Raw genomic sequence first — 21,542 nt, 5'->3', positions numbered from 1 at the left:
GTTATCTAGAAACAAATGTTCTTCCATAGTGGCGGCATTAGTAATTTCAGAATGAAATAGCAGAGTGGGTTGTTATGCTGTGAATGAGAAGTGTTAATATGTGAATCTTTAAGAGCTTTTTAAATAAAGTGTTGCTATATGGTGGGTATTGATTGCATTTCTACAGGGTTCAGATAGGTGCATTTGCCATACAAAAACATTTTTGTACCAAAATACACAAAGTATTTATTTTTTTGGTAACAGGTTTTCAGTTCCAGTGCTTTCTTGACTAAAGATATACAGTAAATGTTAACAGCCATATTATCCAGGTCACAGTGCTGCAGATATGAATACATTAAAGAACGGTGCCCTGCTGACGTATAAAATTTAATAAACTAGCATTCACAGAAAATTAAATACCCAAGTTAAAAAAAAAATTAATCATCTATGTAAATGAGTATTCATGCATTTAAGGTTCTTCTGCATTCAATATATAATGAGTTATTTTGAAAGAATAAGGGATACTGAAAAAAACATTTTTAAATAAATGTTTTGCTTTCCATTTTTGCTTATATCAGAATGTGTTTTTTGTCTAAGTTTTTGCCTACTGTCTTTCAACTTTTCATTAATTTCTGTGAAACCTGTTCACTTACTGTCTGGTCACATTTGCTTCCTGCAGAAACTATGTCTTGGATTACATTTCAGTGTTTTCATCAGGTGTTATTCCGTGGTAACTGCAGAAACTTAAACATAGTTTGTGTACATTAAATGAGGGTCACTAGTTTCAGTGACTCTCTGAACTGAGCCTTTCTTTTGTAATAATTCCCATTTTTGTCAGAAATTTGAGCATTTTGTTTTAAAGGCTTTATAGTCTTTTTGCCAATGTAAGTGCTGTAAGCTGAGTCATTAGGCCAACATATCAAGATCTGGTTAAACTACAGTATGCAATAATCACATTTATTAGTAAATGTTAGGAAAATTTTGTACAGGTGGTCACCTCAGTGCTTCTGTGGTTTGAGTACTTCTCACATCTTCTGCCTGCATTTTCTAAAGATTCACTCCAAATATATAGATATACTTTATTAATCCCAAGGGGAAATTCACATACTCCAGCAGCAGCATACTGATAAAGAACAATATTAAATTAAAGAGTGATGATAATGCAGGTATACAGACAGACAATAACTTTGAATAATGTTAACGTTATTCCCCCGGGTGGAATTGAATGGTGGCATAGTTTGGGGGAGAAATGATCTCCTCAGTCTGTCAGTGGAGCAGGAAAGTGACAGCAGTCTGTCGCTGAAGCTGCTCCTCTGTCTGGAGATGATAATGTTCAGTGGATGCAATGGATTCTCCATTATTGACAGGAGCCTGCTCAGTGCCCGTCGCTCTGCCACAGATGTCAAACTGTCTAGCTCCGTGCCTACAATAGAGCCTGCCTTCCTCACCAGTTTGTCCAGGCGTGAGGCGTCCCTCTTCTTTATGCTGCCTCCCCAGCACACCACTGCGTAGAAGAGGGCGCTCGCCACAACCGTCTGATAGAACATCTACAGCATCTTATTGCAGATGTTGAAGGACGCCAGCCTTCCAAGGAAGTATAGTCGGCTTTGTCCTTTCTTACACATCAGTATTGGCAATCCAGTCCAATTTATCATCCAGCTGCACTCCCAGGTATTTATAGGTCTGCACACAGTCACCTCCGATGACCACGGGGTCCATGAGGGGCCTGGTCCTCCTAAAATCCACCACCAGCTCCTTGGTTTTGCTGGTGTTCAGATGTAGGTGGTTTGAATCACACCATTTAACAAAGTCCTTGATTAGGTCCCTATACTCCTCCTCCTGCCCACTCCTGATGCAGCCCACGATAGCAGTGTCATCAGCAAACTTTTGCACGTGGCAGGACTCCGAGTTGTATTGGAAGTCCGATGTATATAGGCTGAACAGGACCAGAGATAGTACAGTCCCCTGTGGTGCTCCTGTGCTGCTGACCACTATGTTAGACCTGCAGTTCCCGAGACGCACATACTGAGGTCTGTCTTTAAGATAGTCCACGATCCATGCCACCAGGTATGAATCTACTCCAGGTTGGATGGTGTTGAAGGCCCTAAAGAAGTCCAGAAACATAATTCTTACAGCACCACTGCCTCTGTCCAAGTGGGAGAGGGATCGGTGTAGCATGTAGATGATGGCATCCTCCGCTACCACCTTCTCCTGGTATGCGAACTGTAGAGGGTCGAGGGCGTGGCGGACCTGTGGCCTCAGGTGGTGAAGCAGCAGCCGCTCCATGGTTTTCATCACATGTGACGCCAGAGCGACAGGCCGGAAGTCATTCAGCTCACTAGGATGTGATACCTTTGGGACTGGGGTGATGCAAGATGTTTTCCAAAGCCTCAAGACTCTCCCCTGTTCCAGGCTCAGGTTGAAGATGCACTGTAGAGGACTCCCCAGCTCCAATGCACAGGCCTTCAGCAGTCGTGGCGATACTCCATCTGTTCCCGCTGCTTTGCTGGCACAAAGTCTCCTCCGCTCTCTGCTTACCTGGGCTGCTGTAATTGTGGGTTGGGGTAAACTCAAACAATATGTAAATAGTTAAACAATATGCTATACTTCTCACATCTTCGCAATGCATTTTCTAAAGGTTCACTCCAAATATATGCTAGATATGCTATTTTGTACTTTTTTTCACTTAGTAAATCTTTTTGAGCCTTTCACAGATATTACTATAGCAAAGCACTTTATATTCAAAGTGAAAAGAAAGAACACAAGATCACTAAATAAATTACAAGGAAAATTTCACATAAGCAGTATACTGTTTAGTTTGAGAATTTAATACAATAGAATCAGTACTACGTATCTTTGATGTGGAAAATTACGTTTGAGAGAATATACTACATACAGTTACAGGTACAGTTCATTCAAATGCAAAACAGAAAATATTTTTAAATGTGACCATTGATGAAACTTCACAAAAGACTTACACAGAAGTCCAGAGAGTAAGAGGCACACATCTAAATGATCATTCAGTCATCTAAATTAGTATGGGAGACAGTGGGTGTGTTGTATGTGTGCTCCTGTCTCTTGGTGGTTCCTACATTTTTGTCTGATGCTGCTAGGGTAGATTTCCATACTTCAAAATTTGGTAGTGAAAATTGCAAGATCAGAAATTCAATGGGTATGTATATGTCTAATCACAAAAGTACAACTGAGCATAGAACTCATAGTTTAATTGGCAGTATCAGTGTCACAAAGAGATGTATTGCAGTTTACAGTGCAACATATTAGCCACATTGCCTGCAAATATTCCATATCAGGGGTGTCCAACTCCGGTCCTAGTGGGCTGCAGGTTTTCATTCTAACCCTTTTCCTAATCAGTGAGCAGTTTTCACTGCTAATTAACTGCTTTTCCCTTCATTTTAATAGCTGTGTTTTTAAGGATTCAGTCCTCTAAATTGATTCGTTTCTTCATTAAATGGCAGCTGAACAGAAATGAGATGTGAAATGAGCCAACAGATGACCGGCTAAATTGGAACATCAAACTCCAGGCAATTTCACTCCAACCAGTTGCTTAATGAGAAGCCAATTCTTGCTGTTAATTAAAGCCATTATTGAATATATTGCCACAGCAGACTGTTGACGTTCTGTTTTATGTAAGACCACCATCAAGATGTTTTAGTGACCTAAGCAGACCAACATGACTGAGACCTTCACCTTTCTTTATTTTCAGGTTAGCTGGTAATATGGCGGCTTGTTTTGTGTCTCACTATTGTTTGGCTGCTCATTAAGGAAAAAGAAACAACTAAGGGGTCTGAGTCATGCCAATTAAAGCTAAGCCAGAAAACTTAATCAGCAGCAAAAACGGCTCACTAATTAAGAAGTTGGTTAGGATGAAAACTTACAGCCACTACGGCCCACCAGGACCGGAGTTGGACACCCCTTTTCTAGATGCATAGCAGCCACAAAAAAAAAAAAAAAAACACTAAATAAAATTATAAAATAACCAGTAATGGCACACTGCACGATAACATGCAGTGAATACACTTGACTTGAGCATTCATAGTTTTCATACTCTTTCTCTGTACGTTTAACATTCGTTTGCTCAGAGGTTGATACGCTTGCTGCTTCCTGAGCAGCTCTTCTTTTCTCCACCCTAGTGGCCTGCTTCTTCTCATCTTTCTTTGGCATCTTTTCATGCTAAAACTGATTTAGTCAGTGTTTGTGTTGCAATTACTTAGTACGTTTTCCTTAAGTTTTCACTTAAGGTGGCACTTAAGTCTTCAATCTGCCTCATGAATGATTTAAGATATGAAGAGGCAAGGGAAGTGACGGCGAAGGTGGTAGGGAATGACAGTGGTGCATGTACACATGCACCGCACAGCCGCCCTACTGCCGAGAGTTGATTCTACAGTAACGTAAAATAAAAAGAGGAATAACCTTGGAGGTCAATCACCACCCAAAAAGCAGATAGTAGACGTCACATAGTATATGTGTACCAAATTTCAGGTCAATAGGTCAAACGGTTTGCAAGCTACAGGTGATTTAAAATCCTGGACAGACAAACAAAGAGCCACGGTAGCGTATCTTGTATATAAATGTCTATGCATGGAAGTGAGTGTGTCTGTCCGGCCTGGAAGTGAGAGGTGGCGTCGGGATAAAGGTTCCACCTACAAGGATACACAAGCGATGCCAGCACGTTGGCAAAGCGAGACCTCTGAAGAGTCACTCGCTTAGCGGCTAATACAGAAGCGAGGCGAGCACATCGGCAAAACGGTATCCCTTTTACTTTTCCTCCCAGCACTGCTACACAAGCAAGGTGAGCACGCTGGCAAAAGGAAACCTCTGAAGAAAGACAGTCGCTTAGCCGCTAACGCACAAGCGATGAAAGCACGTCGGCAGCACATAACCTCCTAGGAGAGAGATGCCCAAAGTAGTTCCTTCCAATTGTCATCTCTATATTTCAATTTTTTTTCTGACAATTTCAATACTTTCTAGGACTCTGTGCTTTTTACAACGTGGGCTTACACTGCTAATTATATATAAAGATCTTGCTCTGTCTGGAGGAAGGACCTTTAAGAGCACCTTTCTTCTAGGTCAGATATGCTCCATATATTCTTTCAAAATTAAGGATGGGGGAAAAAAATACTTGACAAACACAAGCAGTAGGATAAGTCAGTAAGATCTTTGAGGAAATAGCAAAAATATTTTAAGATTTTGGAATATTTTAACATATTTGGAAATATTTTTGTGTGAAAGTCATTGGAATCATTCCTTTATCCACTAAGCCTGGCTAGTATGATATTAAAACATATTACTCATCTTAATAATTAAAGTCAGTATGTAAAGAACATATGGGTGGTTGCTTTTGCCCCACTTGGTTAGTAAGTTACTGTATTGCGCTACTTGAAGAGCAATAATATGGCAGCAGTTATTTGTGATTTTATTCCAATACACTTTCCAAAACAGAGCTTTATCATTAATAAATGAAAAAAATCACCGTTATGATGTATACAGTGGACATAACAGGGAACATAGGTGCAAGCAGAGTACAGGGAAGAACATTAGGCACGTCAGTCAAGACATCCTGCAATTAAATTTTAATACCAGTGGCAGGCACCTCAACACTGGAGCCTCTGTCCCTCACTTCTCTGAAAGACCTTGGGCAAGACGTTGATGTCAAAGACTGCAATGCCTTGTGGTCCCTAGAGGACATACAGTTTCTTAAAGACATTTGGGACTACACTGTTGTCTTTAGCCTCTGACCCTTTAGGGCTTTGGAACAGTTCAGGAGTGCAGGTATACCAATTTCTAGATTGTTGTTCCTAATACAATTGTAAGTCCATCCTTGAAGTAATGCTGGGCATGGTTGGGCGCCCAGTATTTTGGCTCTTGTTGAGTCACATCAACATGAATAATAGTTTAAGGTTGCTGAATAGTATCTAGGTCTTTCTGTAGGTCCTGGGGATTAACTAGAGCTGTAGAGGGATGAGTATGTACCCACAAGTTTCTTCAATTTATTTACCTTGTTTCTGAATTATGTATATTTATAGATGAAAAAAAACTATAATGATTGAAACAAAAGGTTAAAGGTTCAAATGAGAGAAAATGTAGCATACAGTATAATTTCCATTCAGAACACCTTTTGGGTAAATTTGCTTGGCTTTTCCGTGTATAATGGATACAGGTAAGTTTTGTGAATTTTGGTAAATGAAATACTGAAGTCAATATACATTGTTTGAATTTTGTTGATGGAAGTTTTTCTGTTTGCAAACAATTAGGAAATTATAACAAGTCATCTATGCATTTTATGAGCCTATTAAATTAGTTTTAGTGTCATGGAGCCAGAGCCCATTCTAGTAGCAATGACTGAAAAGAATGAACCAGCCGTGGATGGGATGCCAGTCAATTGAATGGCACACCCACACAGCCATACTACTCTTGTGGGTTAGTTCATATTTCCCAGTTGACCTGTCATGCACATTTTTGTGATGCAAAAAAAAAAGTGTACTGGGGAAATATGCAATCTAAACATGGGCAGTGATGGGACTAGAAGCTGAAAAGCTGAACTCCGTCTGAGGCATCAGCACTAAACACTGCACCACTCTCCCACCCACAGTTTTAGAAAATGCCAAAAGTGTATCTCTGACCATGCAAGGAAGCTTTAACTATACTTAGTAATTCATTTTTATGTTTTTTTTTTGTTTTTTTTTTAGATGACATTCGGCTATTTGGCTTTGTGAGAATTACAACTGGAGATGCAATGAGCAAGCGGGCCAAGTTCACTCTGATTACCTGGATGGGAGAACATGTTAGTGGACTGCAGAGAGCCAAAATAAGCACAGACAAGACTCTAGTGAAGGATGTGGTACAGGTAAGATTGTGAAATGTCATGGTTGATTTAAGGAACTGTCTTTCACATTCTTAATGTTATTATAGGCGGAGTGTCCCTAATCTGAAATGCTTGGAACAAAACATTTTTCAGATTTCAGATGTTTTTCGGACTTTGGAATATTTGCATATACAGTGCATCCAGAAATTATTCACAGCGCATCACTTTTTCCACTTTTTGTTAAGTTACAGCCTTATTCCAAAATGGATTAAATTCATTTTTTTCCTCAGAATTCTACACACAACACCCCATAATGACAACATGAAAAAAGTTTACTTGAGGTTTTTGCAAATTTATTAAAAATAAAAAAACCTGAGAAATCACATGTACATAAGTATTCACAGCCTTTGCTCAATACTTTGTTGATGCACCTTTGGCAGCAATTACAGCCTCAAGTCTTTTTGAATATGATGCCACAAGCTTGGCACACCTATCCTTGGCCAGTTTCGCCCATTCCTCTTTGCAGCACCTCTCAAGCTCCATCAGGTTGGATGGGAAGCGTCCGTGCACAGCCATTTTAAGATCTCTCCAGAGATGTTCAATCAGATTCAAGTCTGGGCTCTGACTGGGCCACTCAAGGACATTCACAGAGTTGTCCTGAAGCCACTCCTTTGATATCTTGGCTGTGTGCTTAGGGTCGTTGTCCTGCTGAAAGATGAACCGTTGCCCCAGTCTGAGGTCAAGAGCGCTCTGGAGCAGGTTTTCATCCAGGATGTGTCTGTACATTGCTGCAGTCATCTTTCCCTTTATCCTGACTAGTCTCCCAGTTCCTGCCGCTGAAAAACATCCCCACAGCATGATTCTGCCACCACCATGCTTCACTGTAGGGATGGTGCCAGGTTTCCTCCAAACGTGACGCCTGGCATTCACACCAAAGAGTTCAATCTTTGTCTCATCAGACCAGAGAATTTTCTTTCTCATGGTCTGAGAGTCCTTCAGGTGCCTTTTGACTTGGCAAACTCCAGGCAGTCTGCCATGTGCCTTTTACTAAGGAGTGGCTTCCGTCTGGCCACTCTACCATACAGGCCTGATTGGTGGATTGCTGCAGAGATGGTTGTCCTTCTGGAAGGTTCTCCTCTCTCCACAGAGGACCTCTGGAGCTCCGACAGAGTGACCATCGGGTTCTTGGTCACCTCCCTGACTAAGGTCCTTCTCCCCCGGTCGCTCGGTTTAGATGGCCGGCCAGCTCTAGGAAGAATCCTGGTGGTTTCAAACTTCTTCCACTTACTGATGATGGAGGTGACTGTGCTCATTGGGACCTTCAAAGCGGCAGAAATTTTTCTGTAACCTTCCCCAGATATGTGCCTCGAGACAATCCTGTCTTGGAGATCTACAGACAATTCCTTTGACTTCATGCTTGGTTTGTGCTTTGACGTGAACTGTCAACTGTGGGACCTTATATAGACAGGTGTGTGCCTTTCCAAATCATGTCCAGTCAACTGAATTGTTGACAAATAAAAAAACAATAAAAGATTTGAAACATTTAAGCTCAATTACAAAAGAAATTAAACTATAGAATGTCTTCTTTGGTTTAAATAACAGTTAGTGGTAGGTTTATTTTCACCATTATTTTTCACCTCTTGACATAATTTGATAGAAACAACTTATTGGTCATTCATCATAATGTATCCTGGGGGATGCCTGAGGGTTTAGATTTGAATGTTCAAAATAACATTGATGATTCTGGATCTGAGGTTAAGCTACCATTTATAATTCTCATACTCCAGAAAAGGCTTTCCCAAGGAGGGGGAGAACTGTGATAAATCGTTATTTGGAAAACAGCTTCTTGGCTACCTACATTTACAAGTTTAGTTAAGATAATTTACACAGTAACAGTAAATGAAACCCCAAACACTATTTAATATGTACAATAAAATATATAAATAACCTACAAACCTTATTTGTTTCTTTAATGCTTCCTGTTCATTTCTGTTTTTTGAGGCTAAAAAGAGTCTCTCTCTGCTCTGAATTTGCTGAATCTTTCCTCATAGCTTATTAAGCACAGTTAAGGAAGTCTTATACTTTGTACATTTTCTGCACTCAGTATTCCAGATGAAATCCCACCAGTACACTATGTAGCATAAACAACGCTGCATAGTCAAGAATCATTTTAGACTGTTTGCCGATTTCTTTACACAGTCTAGTTGCAGAAAGTGATAGATCCGTGTACAGGTCTGTGATTCTGTATAATATAAATCTAATTATGTATGTCCAGCTGCTAGCATTAAAGGAAACCTTTGTGTAAAAGCAATTTTGCTAGAATTAAATGAAGCTTTTCTGATACTTCTGCACTTCAGTTTAATCACCTGACTAGTCGTGCATGATTTGCCTTAGACCAGCTCAGCTTGTGTGTGTGTGAGTTTGTGTATATATGTATATAAGCACACGCATGCAAGGTGACACACTTTGTAAAAGTTCTTACAGACAAAGGTGGATAAAGAATATCTGTAGCAACAAACAAAGAATGGACATTTATACTTCATTTTGAGGATGGTTTTTATGTCAGTTTATTGAAAAATATGAATGTGTGTTTGCTTTATGCTCTTCATATATTTTTGTAATGGTTGTTTTAAATATTTTCTTCTGAAAATGACAGCCTTGATTTTACTGCTGAGCTTACTGTATTTTTGAACTAATATTCTGTACCTTGCAAGCTGCATTTTTAAAGAGGTCCGTTCAATAAGTGCATTGCAGTCTCTGCTGTCACTGAAATTATATACCAAGACTCACAGACTGTGAAATACTGCAATGCTATAAACATGGATAGCCTACACAGTACTACTAATAAGACATTTTAAGATGCAGAATTACATTAAAATGACTTCATACGGACCTGTATACAGTGGTGAACTGAGATGTTAAGGCTGTCGATTATAGTTAAATATATTTCTTAACAGATGGATTTTAAGTTACATTTTAAAACAATTGCTTGAGTCAGCAGATCTAATCACTTTTAGGGAGACTATTCTAAAGTCTGAATGCAATAGAGTTGAAAGCTGTGTCACTCATTTAGAATATGTTGATTTGGGCAGGACAAGACTGTCGGTATCAATAGACTAGAGAGTAGTGATGTAGAAGATTACCAGTGTAGTCTGGTATAATTCCTTTTAAACTTTATAGGTTGTTGACAGGATTTTAAATTAAATCCTAGAAGACCTAGGGAGTGAGTGGAGGCTGAAAAGAACAGATGTTAGGTGCCAGCTACATCTGGTCTGAATGAGGGCTCATGCAGCAGAGTATTAAACCATCTAGAGCTGAGATAATAGATGAGAAAGGATACCTGCCAGTAGCGAGTATCAGAAATCAATGCAGAATGTGATGGAAGCAAGAACAATCTCCTTCAAATCAGCAAAGGAAGGGAATGGGATATTTTGTGGAGTTGGATATATTCAGATTTTCTATGCAAGATATATAATCGAGAGAGGAATTAAAAATAACATCAAAATTCTGTGCCATAAATGAATTGATAGTAGTATGTAACCTACAATGAAAGAAAAAGGGGTTTGTTTTTTTACGCTAGGTTTGTAATTCTTTTTAAATATTGTTTTATAGTTCTTTCAAAGGGGACATTGCTGGCATGGGCTCATTATAATATTGCTATTTCAGTGTATAATAGGATGTATAATAGCTTGTTGTGGAGGAGAATCTTGAGTTTTTATCTCTTCCAAGTAGATAGAATTGCAGCTGCAAACTCCTATGCCTTGCTCTAGAATGTTAAAATGATGGATATTTTAAAACAAGTTCTCATATTTTTACCTCAAAAATCCTTTTTTAAGTAATACTAATCAATCATGAAACCAAAAATTAATACTGTTGTAGCATGGGAAGAAGGAGGCAAGTTTTTTTCCCTCCCTCTTTTTTTTTTTTTTTCTTCTTCAGCGTACAAAGCCTATTTTCTTCCCCCTGCTGTGAGTTACTTAATTGGGTATTTAAAATATTACAGATTTATCATGCTGCACAGCATTAAAGCCTTATGCAAAGCACCTAGCAGACGGTAGCTCTTTTCCTTCTGCCAGTCTTCCAGGCTTATTTTCTAATAAACAGACCCCTGGCACTGCGATAAGTTGCTGTCTCTGCAGCCAGGACACGCTTGTTCTATTTCATAGTACGCCTTTTATTTTAAACAGTCCAGACTGATCTCTGCAAGGCAAATATCACTATGCTATGCTGGCCAAGGTGCCTCTGCAGCCTTGGGGCTTGACATTGTGATATTATTGCCAGACAATATGCATTTGTTTTCATAAATCCAATCATTTTTTTGAGTTTTATTATCCAGATGTTTTCAGACGTTTATCCACAGTTCTGTATTTGGTTTCAACCAATCTTTCATGGGTGTTGTTTGGTTCAATGCAGCATGATTTGTTCTTTAGAGATCCTTGACTAAATTGACTTTTTCTTTTGTATACAGTGACATCATAAAAAGGAGCACTGTAGTGTAATTAGCACTATCCTAATACTAACATTTTATAGCTACCTGGCGCTGCCCAGGTTTGAATAAACTTCAGATGCAATCACTAAATAAAAGTGTCTCCTAAGAACATTTCTAAATTTCCCAATCAGAAAAGTTTCCAGATAAACTATATCACCTATACTCTTCCTCTGTAGAAATGATTAATCTGTTCAACATTTAGCAGAGATTGGTTACTGGACAAACACACATTTAGTCTTATATATTAGAGTATTCAAATTTTGTACCTGAACAATTTAAAAGTAGATATGAATTGCACTGATGAGTTGGAAAGTATGTCAAAATGGAGCATAGAATAGATCTGAAAAAGTTCTGAAATTAATAAATTGAACAGCCAGAAATCACTTATAAATTGTGACAAGCTGATGAAATTTTTAATTGTAGCAGTATGGCTTGCACCACTGGTGATGTATCACTGTATAGTAAAGTTTAGTTACCATCACATATCAGCAGTTCTTTAATGTCAAACGTTTCTTTAATGCTTTTAGGTAAAATTCTGAAACCAGTCTTTTACGTTACAGAAAAAAAACTTAAGTGTTAAAGTATTTTATAATGCAGTGTTTATACATTTTCCATATGACTTTCTGTACATTGTTAAAGAAATGTATAAAAATAAAGGGGTGCAACTTCCTTTATCATGTTCTGTTTACTGTAAATGCCTTCTATGTAAGTATTTGGCTGTTTGTAAAATCTTAATAATAAAATGCAGTTTTCCAGTCAGAATGAGTTTGTTATGAAAATATTGTGAGTACAGTTTTATACCCTAGGATTGACATTTTACTTCACCCATTAGTGCAGGATCTGCAATAAGAGAAACAAACCTCCAGGGTTGAATTTTTGATAAGAATATTATGTCTAGAATACACGTTGGTCTAGTGTGTTTATCATACACATTAACATTTTTAAACCTGCATAATCCAATTCAGGGTCATGGGAAGAAATAACCTATTATGATTGTACTGGGCACAAGGAAGAAAAATTCTCTGATGGGTGCAGCCTGCCATAGGATCCACTCATGAAAATACCTACTTGTGGCCAATTTAGATTAGCGTGTTGGAAGAAATCCAGTGTACCCAATTGATAACCCTTGCAGATGTGGGGAAAACATGTAAACTGTATGTAGTCACAAGATTCAACCCCAGGTTGCTGGATCAGTGAGATAGCAGCACTGACCATTGCTAAACTATGTCAACTCTTTGAAAAACCAATCCAGATTAAAATTCTTTTTGTGGAAATTCTAATGATATATAATACCTACCAAACCTGCATATTCTCTTGTGTAGTCTGATTTGGCTGCTCAAGACTTTCCTGCAGTGCAACATATTACATGCTAATCATTCAAGTCAAATAAATTTCTTCTTACAAGTTCAGTGTACACTACACACTATTCTACATATGGCCTAATTAGAATAAAATGGCATGCAACACAAACCTAAGCATTTACTTGAACTAAAACAACACATACTGCATATACAGTCATGGCCGAAATTATCGGCACCCCTGGAATTTTCCTTGAAAATGTACCATTTCTCCCAGAAAATTGTTGCAATTACAAATGTTTTGGTATACACGTTTATTTCCTTTATGTGCATTGGAACAATACAAAAAAGCAGAGAAAAAAAGCCAAATCTGACATCATTTCACACAAAACTCAAAAACCGGGCTGGACAAAATTATTGGCACCCTCTACTTAATATTTGGTTGCATGCCCTTTGGAAAAAATAACTGAAATCAAGCGCTTCCTATAACCATCAACAAGCTTGTTACACCTCTCAACTGGAATTTACAACCACTCTTCTTTTGCAAACTGCTCAAGGTTTCTCAGATTTGAAGGGCGCCTTCTCCCAACAGCAATTTTCTGATCTCTCCATAAGTGTTCATCGGATTTAGATCCGGACTCATTGCTGGCCACTTCAGAACTCTCCAGCGCTTTGTCTTCAACCATTTCTGAGTGCTTTTAGAGGTATGTTTGGGGTCATTGTTCTGCTGGAACACCCATGACCTCTGACGCAGACCCAAATTTCTGACACTGGACCCTACATTGTGCCCCAATATCTTTTGGTAGTCTTCAGATTTCATGATGTCTTGCACACAGTCAAGGCATCCAGTGCCAGAGGCAGCAAAACATCCCCAAAACATCTTAGAACCTCCACCATGTTTGACTGTAGGTACTGTGTTCTTTTCTTCTTAGGCCTCATTCCGTTTTCTGTAAACAGTAGAATGATGAGCTTTACCAAAAAGCTCTACCTTGGTCTCATCTGTCCACAAGATGTTCACCCAGAAGGATTTTGGCTTCAAGTACATTTTGGCAAACTCCAGTCTGGATTTTTTATGTTTCTGTGTCAGCAGTGGGGTCCTCCTGGCTCTCCTTCCATAGCGTTTCATTTTGTTCAGATGTCGACGGATAGTTCGAGCTGACACTGTTGCACCCTGAGTCTGCAGAACAGCTTGAATATGTTTTGAAGTTGATTGGGGTTGTTTATCCACCATTTGGGCTATCCTTCGTAGCAGTCTTTTATCAATTTTTCTCTTCCGTCCACATCCAGGGAGATTAGCTATAGTGCCATGTGTTGTGAACTTCTTGATTATGTTGCGCACAGTGGACAAAGGAACATGAAGATCTCTGGAGATGGACTGTAGCCTTGAGATTGTTGATATTTTTCCACAATTTTTGTTCTCAAGTCCTCAGACAATTCTCTGCTCTTCTTTCTGTCCTCCATGCTTAGTGTGGCACACTCAGACACACAACAGAAAGGTTGAGTCAACTTTTCTCCATTTTAACTGGCGCTTCAGGTGCGATTGCTATATTGCCAGCACCTGTTTCTTGCCACAGGTGAGTTCAAACAAGCATCATATGCTTGAAATAAAACGATTTACCCACAATTTTGAAAGGGTGCCAATAATTTTGTCCGGCCCATTTTTGGAGTTCTGTGTGACATGTCAGATTTGGCTTTTTTTTTCTGTTTTTTTGTGTTATTCCAATGCACATTAAGGAAATAAACATGTATATACAAAAACATTTGTAATTGCAATAATTTTCTGGGAGATATGGTGCATTTTCTGGGAAAATTCCAGGGGTGCCGATAATTTCAGCCATGACTATATGTGCAGTTTCCTTTTTATTCCTTTTTATTAATAACAATAAAACACACTAAACTTGAAATAATAAATTGTCTGAATACAATTCTATCACATAGCTGCTATAGCTACAACCAAAATGCATTTGTTTAAATTTGTACGACCACTGTAAAAAAAAAATTTCTCCATCTAGGTTGTATTTTGTTTTTTAAAACATTACCTATGTCACTTTTATGTTTATTATCGTCCACAGACTTCAGTTTATCACTGTATATAGATATGAGAAAAATAAACATTAAGGGTATTCCTTGGTACACTTGCCATAATCCCTTTCACATAATCCTGTTATGGGCAGCCTCTGTAATATTGTTTTCTCATCTGTCACTAAGACATAACAAAAGCAATAAATTATATTACCTTCCTTTGCACTCAGTCATAACTTCTGAATCAATTTTGTATTAAAGTTAGGATGCTTTTGAAAATACCTGTTGAAAACCTGATAATTTGTATAATTATTACATTTTAAAGGTCATCCATTTATCCATTTACAGAACCAGTTTATTCTACTATCTATCTAGCTACCTACCTACCTACCTAACTCTGGAGTTTCAGGACTTGGTGACAGCATCAAAAGCAAGGCAGGGACCATCCCTGGAGGGGGTTGACAGTCAGTGGTTATTACTCATTTAGTGGCTTCATTTTAAAAATTAACTTGAATGTGCTCTTATGTAGCCTATAAAAGTTACTGCTTTTGCTTCTCCTAAGAGTAACTGTAGCCATAATATGTAAAACTGCGAGATCAATATATATATTGTGGATTTTTAAACTTTGGATTACTTTGGACTGCGGTGGGCTGGTGCCCTGCCTGGGGTTTTTTTCCTGCCTTGCGCCCTGTGTTGGCTGGGATTGGCTCCAGCAGACCCCCGTGACTCTGTAGTTAGGATATAGCGGGTTGGATAATGGATGGATGGATTATATTAGAGAGCATCTTGACAGAACTGTTGTGGCAATCAACTATCATGCCCTTGTGTAGGTATACAGGGGCAAGCTGGAGGTGGAGAATTGTTTCTAGATTTTTATTCAATTATTCTAACCAGAATACAAAAAGATAACAAGTCTAATAGTACATTAGTGATGACTATAATTTAATCCTAATGTAAAGTTAAATATAATGCCTTTTTCCATGTTTTGCAAGAACATTAGAATCACTTATTGTACAGTAATTCAGGTCTATTGATACCACAAGCCAAGTTGAATTTTATTGCATTCCATTTGATATATTTGTTATTATTCTTGGAGAAGTCCTGTGCCATGAAAGTATCCTTTAATTATAGGATGTATTGAAATATTGTGCGGTTAAAGAGGGCATAGTGTGTTTGTTATCAAAATTAACCAGTTGTTAGTGAAGTTATTGAATGCACCCTATGATGGACTGGTGTCCTGTTTAGGACTAATTCATATTTTGTGCCCAGTGGCATCCAGGATGGGCTAACCCTATAATGGAACAAGCGTCTTATTGTGGATAGATGTATGACCAGTTTATTTTGACTTTATTATATTAACCTAAACATTATATGTCATAGTTCATGTAAAATAATCATGAAAAGATTGCAAATGTATAACATTTTTTCAGTATGTATTATACAGAGCAAGATGCAGAGGACAGAAAGATAGGGAAGAAGATAATCCGCTGTGACAACCCCTAATGGGAGCAGCCGAAAGAAGAAGTAGTAGTAGTAGTAGTAGTATATATTATACAGTAGTTTAGAGTAGGCTCTCATACCATACTGGGAGAAGCTGTGCTATTCCAAAACTGTGTAAAATAGGAAGACTGACTGAAACTGGTATAATGCTCATAATGAAATTCAGTGCCTTCTTGCTGTAACAGATTCCTTTATAGACTCATACCTAAGACTTGATGCTTTCAAGTTCAAACACAGAATAGCATTTGGTATTATGTATTATTCAATATTAGGTACATAATGTACCAGTGAATACAATGCAAGCATCAAATACTTTGACAAAATGTGAACTGAATGAATGTAGTCTCTAGTATTTAAATATTACATTAGAGATCTTTATTGTCACGTGCACAGAGAGAGCAAAGTGAAATTCTCATGCCATTTTTTTGCTGATGGGGACAGGGAAGTATATACAGGCAATAACAGAATAAGGTGATGTATAAATAAATACTGTACAATAAATAAGAATAGCAGAAGAAAGGCCTAATGTACATAGTTCAAAACAGAACTATACAGACATGATGTGTATTAAACAGTAGAGGGAAGAATGTATATGTCAGTACCGATGTAACATACAGCATATTTACACATAAACCAGCAGATAGGTATACAAGCAAATGAGATTAGTTTACCGATAATTCACTGACCCTACGGCCTGCAGGAAGAAGCTGTCCTTGGAGTAGGTGGAGTTGGTGGTGAGGCTCTGGTAGCATTTTCCAGAAGGCAGAAATGAAAATGGGAGATGCCTTGTATGGCTGCCATCAGAGATGATGGATAATCATCTGGTACAGTAGGTGGTATTAAGCTGTGGAAGGTCAACCCTAATGACTTTATAAGCTCTATTGGCAATTCTTTGGTGTAGTTTGTGATTTTGGATGATTAAATCCATTAATTTAGGTGACAGTCATTTTGCATTGCTAAAGTGTGTGCCATGTGGTGGATTGGCTTCCCAAACAGGGTTTGTCTTTGGATTGTGCCTGTTGCTGCAATTTTAGATTCTAGCTTACCATGACCTTGCAATAAGGGAAAACAATTTATTAATGGATGAAGTGTCTGAAGTCTGGAGTGTCACATCTGTCTGATCATCTTCTTCTTTCGGCTGCTTCCATTAGAGGTCACTACAGCGGATCATCTTTTTCCATATTTGCATCTTGCTCTGTTACACCTATCACCTGCACGTCCCCTATCACCCGTCCATAAACCTCCTCTTAGGCCTTCCTCTTTTCTTCTTGCCTGGCAGCTCCATCCTTATCATCCTTCTCCCAATATACCCAGCATCTCTGCTCTGCACATGTCCTAACATGCAATCTCACATCTCTGGCTTTGCCTCCCAACCGTCCAACCTGAGCTGACCCTCTAATGTACTCATTTCAAATCCTGTCCATCCTTGTCACATCCAGTGCAAACCATAACATCTTTAACTCTGCCACCTCCAGTTCTGTCTCCTGTGTTCTAGTCAGTTTCACCATCTCCAACCCATATAAAATGGATGGTCCCACTACTGTCTTTTAGACCTTCCCTTTCTCTCTTGCTGGTACCCATCTGTCACAAATCACTCCTGGTATTCTTCTCTACCCACTCCACCCTGTCTACACTCTCTTCTTCACCTCTCTTCCACACTCCCTCTTATACTGTACTGTTGATCGCAAGTATTTAAACTCATCCCCCTTCGACAACTCTACTCACCACTCTTCAGATCTCCCTCTCATACACACATGTATTCAGTCTTGTTCCTACTGACCTTCATTACTCCCTCTCAACAGTAAATCTGCTCAAACTTCTCCCTACTCTTGCTACAGATCACAATATCATCCGTAAACATCATAGTCCACGGGGACTCCTGTCTAATCTCATTTGTCAACCTGTCCATCACCTTTGCAAATAAGGACTCGGAGCCGATCCCTAATGCCTTTTCTTTAGCCTTTGCCACCTCTCTCTTCACCTTACGCCTTATCTCCTTGTACTCCTGTCTACTTTCTGCATCTCTCTAAATATCCCACTTCTTCTTTGCCAACCTCTTCCTCTGTATACTCTGTTGTATATCTCCATTCCACCACCGGGTTTCTTTGGCCTCCTTCTTCTGTCCAGATGTCACACCAAGCTGTCTCCCTTACCATTTCTGCTGTAGTTGCCCAGCTATCTGCTAACTCTTCACTGCCACCCAGGGCCTGTTTTATCTCCTCCCAAAGCTCAACCTTACAGTCTTCCTTTTCCAACTTCCACCATTTGATCCTTGGCGCGGCCTTTACTCTCCTCTTATTGATGTCCAACACCATCCTACAGACCACCATCCTTTGCTGACTAACTGTGCTTTCCCCTGCCACCACTTTGCAGTCTCCAATCTCCTTCAGACTGATCCTCATGCATAGGATATAATCTACCTGTGTGCAAATTTCTCCACTCTTGTATGTCATCCTGTGCTCCTTCCTCTTCTTAAAATATGTATTCACCACAACTATGTCCACCCTTTTTGCAAAATTCACTACCATCTGAAATTCTGCATTCCTCTTCTTGATACCATGCCAACTCATCACCTCCTTATCTCCTCTGTTCCATCACTTCATCCAACTCACTCCAGAAATCTTATTTCTCATCACACCCAAATTCCAGGGCATTTGCATTAACAACATTAATCTTCACACCTTCAATTTCCAGCTTCATAATCATCACTCTGTCCAACACTCTTTTCACCTCCAAAACACTCTTGACATACTGTTCCTTCAGGATAACCCCTACCCCATTTCTCCTCCCATCCACACCATGGTAGAACAATTTGAACCTGCCTCCAAAATACCTGGCCTTACTCCATCAGGTCTGTTGCACGTACAATATATCAACCTTCCTTCTCTTCATCATATTAGCTAACTCTGTCCCTTTGCCAGTCATACCACCAACATTCAATGTTCCTCCCCTCTCTTCCATTCTCTTTACCTTCCTCTTCTCCTCCTGCCTCCAGACATACCTCCCCCCTCTTCTTCTTATGGCCAACAGTAGCCCAATTTCCGCCAGCACCCTGTTGGCTAACAGTACTAGAGGTGGCCGTTGTTAACCCAGGCCTCGACTGATGCGATATGGAAATCTGTATTGTCTAATAATCTATACATATTTGATATTATCATAACAGCCTTCTTTTGTATTTTACATTACATTATTTTTTCTAGTAATTTAAAAAGTTGTCTGTTTCATTTCTTTGGTTTCTTAATACACCATTTGTCATTCTCAAAAGAAAAAGAAAATAACTGCAAATTAATTTTAAAACGTTTTGCACTGCAGCTTCTTACAAATGAATTGATCAGATTTTATTGATTATTAAATACAAACACACAGTACCATAAGATTATTTTTGTTAAATCTTTTCACTTGTTCATTCTCCTCTTGTGTAAGTTTAATTGGTGCTTACCGATTTTGCCCTCTTTGATCTACATGGTGCACCCTCTAGGCTTGGTTTCTGCCTTGCCCATATTGCTGACAGGATAGCCAACAGCTTCCTGTGACACTGAAGTGGATGGATGAATGGGTGGAATTAGGTATTTTGCTTTTGTATCATCACTTATCATTCTTATTTTCATTTTTTTTGTGTGTAGAACTTTGCTAAGGAGTTTGTCATTAGCGACCCCAGAGAACTGGAGGAGGATTACATCCGGAACGAGCTGAAGAAGGCCGGTGGAGCAAATTATGATGCTCAGATTGAATAAGACAGTTGTTCATGCTTGAATTGTGCTTCCACTGCTTCTAGACAGCATATTGGACTGCATTCCCAAAAGGATTCTGTTCAATAAAGATCTGTCACAATGTTCCACTTTGTGAAAACTACATCAATTATTGGCACAATCCAGCATTCATTCCTTGACTCAGTCTTCATTTCACCCTCAAGTAAAGTTTCTAAAGACTGTTTCCTCCACCTGCTGTCTTTTTGTTTCTTTGAGTTCTCACTGGATTACCCCATTACTGGTTTCTGATTGTAGTTTGATAATTGCATTTTTTTTTTGTTGTTTTTCTGTTCACACTGCCCTAATGTTTTTTTTTTAATAAGTTCTGTAGTTCCTGTTGTAAAATGTAAGGGGTTTCATGATGTACTGCTGCACATTATTTCTTATAAGGTATTTGGGTCTTTTTTTAATTCAATGATATGCATACTCAGGTACAAAATGCCAATTATCTTGTTTCATCAACTGCGCAGCCACTTACTTAGCATAATTTAAAGCAGCATTCAAATCTGAAGGCAGATTGGCCAGGACAAATTTGATCACCTTTTTCCTGCAGGAGTATATAATACAAACTTTAAAATACAGAATTGTTAGTAATGTGGAAAATTGTAATTCCAAACTCTGTCAGATATTTCAAATGTTTATTTTGTTCTGAAAATGAATTGATGCTGAAAGTCTAAACCCCTGAGTGAATTAAACCTCAAAAACACCAGTTTGAAGTAATGCTGTCACTTTTTTCTTCCTTTTTATAGCTTAAGTATAAAACTGGAAAACGTGAAAATAAGCAAGCAAACCTATTGGGTCCGACCCCTTTCTCCATGTGCCCTTAATTGATCTAACTTATTGCCAATTTGTGTGGTAGTGTATGCTGTTCATGCTATCCTGTTCATTTTTGCATTAAATATGGGCACAAGAAAATCATGTGTGAAAACTTTTTCTAAGCACATTTTCATATTACACTAATTTACGTTCTGTAATATGTGAAGGCTGGTTAGAAGTGAAAATAAACAAAAAAATTAAATACATTATGTAAATGTGCATAATATACAGTCTTATCTATATGCTTGTAATAGATAAACATGAAAGTGACAGGATGCATTGACCTCAGGAAGAGAGGGGGATCCTATTCACACATTTAAAATGTCCAGTGGCACATTGTTCTCTTTATCCAAATGAAAATATTTTGTGAAGATATTTTTTTATGGCTCTTTTGTCTGGATTTACTTTGAGAATAGTCTGTTATATGGAGAATCCAATGAGGTCTGTTAAAAGATGAGTCATTTCAAATAAACATTTTATAAAAAAGCAAAATGACTGAGAATTTTTTTTTATCATTCAGTCATATTTTTCAAGTTTTGCAATTTATACTTATGTGTTCATGATACAGCAACTCTATTAGAGTGTAGTGGTAGAAAAAAGTTTTTTGTGATGCATTGCAAGGAAACAAGTTTATTAGGATCTTCAGCATGTTGGGTGTGTTTTGGTACTGTTTCAAGATTTTTTCAGACTTTTATTTCTTTCAAAAAATAAAGTTGTTTCTGTTGTTTAGTAACCATCTGATGATGAAATGCAGTGTTTTCATATCGTATGTTACTACCATGGATGCGTTCGTGTGCAACTGGTTACTGCGTTTGCATAATCTGACAATTTTTCATATTCTGTATATTTAAGGACCAGGGTTGGGA

At 38.5% G+C, this 21,542-nt stretch overlaps 1 protein-coding gene across 1 annotated transcript in view; it reads left to right on the top strand.

The window, feature by feature from the left end:
- Positions 1-21,168, top strand: part of cotl1 (coactosin-like F-actin binding protein 1) — a 37,545-nt gene extending 16,377 nt beyond the window's left edge. The window contains exons 4-5 of the mRNA XM_028810165.2: positions 6,687-6,844; positions 19,735-21,168. Coding sequence (XP_028665998.2) covers positions 6,687-6,844; positions 19,735-19,845 — 269 coding nt within the window. The 3' untranslated portion in view covers positions 19,846-21,168. The remainder of the gene's footprint in view (positions 1-6,686; positions 6,845-19,734) is intronic.
- Positions 21,169-21,542: the final 374 nt, after the last annotated feature.

This window comes from Erpetoichthys calabaricus, chromosome 9 (genome assembly GCF_900747795.2).
Source record: "Erpetoichthys calabaricus chromosome 9, fErpCal1.3, whole genome shotgun sequence".
In the NCBI taxonomy this organism is placed as follows: domain Eukaryota; kingdom Metazoa; phylum Chordata; class Cladistia; order Polypteriformes; family Polypteridae; genus Erpetoichthys; species Erpetoichthys calabaricus.
The sequence above is the reverse complement of the archived record's forward strand: the minus strand, read 5'-3'. Positions and strand labels throughout refer to the sequence as shown.